The sequence below is a fragment of the Triticum urartu genome, chromosome 2A, assembly GCF_056163025.1.
Source record: "Triticum urartu cultivar PI428250 chromosome 2A, HENAU_Tu73, whole genome shotgun sequence".
Taxonomy (NCBI): Eukaryota; Viridiplantae; Streptophyta; class Magnoliopsida; order Poales; family Poaceae; genus Triticum; species Triticum urartu.
Genome location: NC_141874.1, coordinates 695,487,420 through 695,491,330, shown reverse-complemented (window position 1 = coordinate 695,491,330; position 3,911 = coordinate 695,487,420). Strand labels below are relative to the sequence as shown.

General features: G+C 57.1%; 1 protein-coding gene across 1 annotated transcript; it reads right to left on the bottom strand.

Moving 5' to 3' along the window:
- Positions 1 to 2,487: 2,487 nt before the first annotated feature.
- On the bottom strand, positions 2,488 to 3,448 carry LOC125529711 (pathogenesis-related protein 1-like). Its single transcript, XM_087544980.1, has 2 exons — positions 3,131 to 3,448; positions 2,488 to 3,019 (listed from the first exon to the last, which is right to left on the bottom strand). Exons 1-2 carry the CDS (start codon positions 3,315 to 3,317, stop codon positions 2,724 to 2,726), a joined length of 483 nt encoding a protein of 160 aa, XP_087401106.1. The 5' UTR covers positions 3,318 to 3,448; the 3' UTR covers positions 2,488 to 2,723.
- Between the last annotated feature and the right edge of the window lie 463 nt (positions 3,449 to 3,911).

Sequence of the window (3,911 nt, the reverse complement as noted above, 5' to 3'; positions counted from 1 at the left end):
TGCTATGCATCACCATGATCTTGCGTGTGCGTAGGAATTTTTTTGAAATTACTACGTTCCCCATCAGGCGCACGGCACGCAAACCGCATATGCACCGGGCCCGAACGGATCAGAGACAGTTCATCCACCACCAGCGGCCGGCCAATCATAGTCTTGGCCGCCATCGGACGCTCCACACGCCGCTGCTTCGGTGGTACGCCCCACAGCTTCACCCATACCTCCGGTATTGACAGCGCCTTGGGCTCGGCGAGGACCGCGTCACGGATGTCGGCAGTGATGTTGTTGATGGGGAGGAAGAGTTTCCTGCTGCGCGTCGCCATCCGCAACATGACTGGATCTGGGAACGCCACGGAGAAGCAATCCGCGTCGAACGGCGCCACCTGCCAGTCCCACTCGCCCTCAAAGAGATGGGGGAGCTCTGCCTCCAGGATCTCCTTGGTCAGAACGCCGGGCGCCGCCGACACCAGGGCCGCGTTTGCCCCCAGCAGCCCCTCCGCCACCACATCCGCCTCCTCCGAATACTGCAGGCAGAAGAAGCCGCCACCCGCAAAAGCATGGCCCATGGTCTGGAGCACCAGCTGTTTGCCGCACGTGGGGCAGTAGGCCGAAGCCTGTCCCTCGTTGCTGCAGAGCACGCACAACTGCTTGAAGGCGCACTCATTCTGGTAGTGGCCCGTGCGCCCGCAGTGGAAACACTCCCCCCCCCCCCCCGCATCCTCGACGGGAATGGGCTCCGCCGCCGTGCCCTTAGAGGCGGAGGCCTTGGAGGCCTTGGAGGGCGCCGACATCGCCGGCTTGTGCTTCTTCTACTTCTGCTTGGAGTAGGGGCTGCCGACGCGGTCGCCGCAGTAGGGGAGAAGCGATTCCTTGTGCTTGAGCTCCAGCCCCTTCTTTTTGTATTCCTCCTTCTTTTTCTTCTTTCGCTCTTGCTCCTTGAGCCACCAAGCTGGGGGAGGCCCCCATCCACCCTCCTCACCGGCGCGCTCCGCCGCGCGCGCCTTCGCTTGGGCGCGCAGATCCCGCTCGCGACGCCGCTCCACCTCCAGATCCGGCTCCGCCCGCTTGTCCGCACGTCTCTCCACCTTGGAACCCATGGCTACAACCTCTGCGAAGGATCGATCTAGAGGTGGGGGAGGAGGAAGTGGGGAAAGGGAGCGTGCGGATCCGCCGAAGCGCCGCACCTCCGATGGGGTGGTAGGAAACCCTAGCGAGCTGTCTGAAGCGCCACGGCGGATCCAGAGCCACTTAAGTACTGGCCTCGTCATAGACGGGCCAGGCCTGGGCCTCTCAGCGTAGCCCACCTTCTCAGAGCAGCCCACCACCATTCACATCCCCTCCCCCACTGGGCGGACGCCCTGGGCCGCGCACGGCCCAAGATGGCCCCCTTGGCCCACATCCGGGTCTTGGCCCACCGGCCCAGCCCGGCCAGTCTTGCCAACCCTAGGCCAGGGCTCAGGCGACTCCTCCGCCGTCGCCGCCGCCCACGAGCCCGCCGGCAACACCGCCCCAGGCTCCACCGACACCACCGGCGCAAGCCCCAAGCCCCTCGGAGGGGAGGCAGCCCGCACGCCGCCCGTGATAGCCCACACACCGCCCATCTCCGCCGCACGCACCATCGGCGCCCGACCCGACACCACTGGTCGGCGAGCAGCCCGGCCGCCCGGCGCAAAAGCGCGCCGCCGCCCGGCTTTGAGCGAGCCCCAAGCTCCTCAGCCCGAGCCACGAACGTGCCGACCGTCATCTGCATCCCCTCGACGCGCCAAGCCACGCCATCACTCTCCTCCGCCTCCGAAACCTTGTCATCATTTACCTCGGCCAGAGCCCAGAAACGGCTCCCCGCCCAGCGCGGCGCCGCCTCCTCGCCCGAGGCTACCTCCGGAGACTCGCGCACCGTCCGTCCCGACGCCCGCACCATCGACCAGGCCGCCGACTCGTCGGGGCCAGCGAGCAGAGCCGCTACGCCCGCCGCGTCGCCGCCCGAATCGCCAGTCCGTACCAGAGCCGTTGGACTTGCAGCCATACCTCCCACGTTTCCTCTTACAACTTGAAAAGAGAAAACGAAATTATGTTCGACTCCCTCCCCTTCTAAATATAATGATTTTAGAGATTTTAATTTGGACTACATACATAAGTATACAAGCGTATTTTAGAGTTTAGATTCACTCATTTTGCTACTTATGGTATCCATATTAAAATCTCTAAAAGGATTTATATTTAGAAGCAAATGGAGTAGCAAATAAATGTCTTTCTTGGATTCCTATAAACAGACTTTGATGACATGCAAACATTTTTCTTTTTTGCACATAAGAGTGTTTAGTTTTTCTATTTTCGGGAGAGTGTTTAGGTATTTCACATACATATAGGATTTGTGTAAGAGGTCGACACATAAACTTCCAAATCCAAAAACTCCCTCCGTTCCGTAATTCTTGTTGTGCTTTTAGGTCAAAACTAAAACTATGACAAGAATTATAGAATTGAGGCAGTATATAAGAGTGTTTAGGTATTTCACATAAGCAAGCACCAATATCATCAAACAACAGAACCCTTTGGTAGTTACAAATACTCAACTTTTTAACTTCTCACGTCCACACTCTGCTCGGTGCTCTCGCGCTCGGCGTCACTGTTATAGCTTAGAGATTGGAGCAGCTTTATTACAACGGGAAGAAAACACACAGAATTCAAACTAGGGACATCATAATCATGTATGATATCTCTCAACAGATTCAGTTGTAGGCGTCGGGGTTGGTGATGAGGTAGGCCTCGGCGGCCTTGAAGATGGCGGTGACGGATTCCTTGGCCTTGGTGATTTCGTCATTCACCTCCTCGCCTGGCAGCAGCTTGTACGTCGAGTCCACCTTCACGACGCTCCCGCCGTTGGCCGCCGGCTCCACCTTGATGTGCGACGTTGCGGTCTCGATGGCCGAGCCGATGCCGCCGCCCTCGATGAGGGTTGACTTGCACTCACACTTCTCCTCGTCCAGGAACTCTAGCCTCTCCTTCATGACGCTAAAGGGCATGGCTGCATGATCAACTGCGTGTTATGCTTCCGCTTGACCATGTATAGATACACGCCGGATTTCTAGACTGAGGTGACACGCATGGGTTGTATGGGATTGTGATGCGTACGTACCTGAGGTAAAGTTGAACTGCCTGACGCTGCCGATGCTGCCTTCGCCGTTGACGGGATGGGCGCTGGCGACGATGTGGGGCGCGAGCTTGGGTGCCAGAGTGTGCCAGTCCATGACGCCGGCACGGAACAGGCGCGGTGCCGCGACTGAGGACTCAATCTCGTGGGTCCAGCTGTTGGTGGAGGCCATTGCTGCGGCGATCAACTAGTTAAGACGGGCAGGCGCGAAGGCTATGAGCTCAGTCAGAGCGTTGTGTTGCTAGTGCAAAGTAGTTGCAGTATGTTGCAGCGGCTGCTTGGTTGCCCAGAGCGTGCGCGGCGAGAGCTATAAATAGGTGTCCCGGAGCGCGGGGTTGGTGCCGGATGGGGTCTGTTGAGGTCGCCGGTTGCCGAGTATCCACGAGGGACAGCAGTTCAGACTTAATCATGCAGGCCGGGTTGGCATGGATGGCACCCCTCGTGGCCCTCGTCGTCAACGTTTATTGATTTTGGTGTGCAAAGAATGTGTTCCAGGGAGTAAAATACTGTAATGCCAAACGAAAATAATGGTGAAAGGTGTGGTTGGCATATGGCATGGTTGGTGTCTTGGCGGGAAAAGAAAAAGGCCACTCTTTTCAGTGGGCTACATGTCTGTACGTAAACTATTCTCGCATGTTTTATTCAGAGTTTTTAAAACTATTTATTTATTAGGAGTTATTATTTGAGTACACCAGCTGTTATTTTGACCATCCTTGACACAATGTTCTGTGTATTTTCTTTACACCAAATTTCATTGGAATCGACC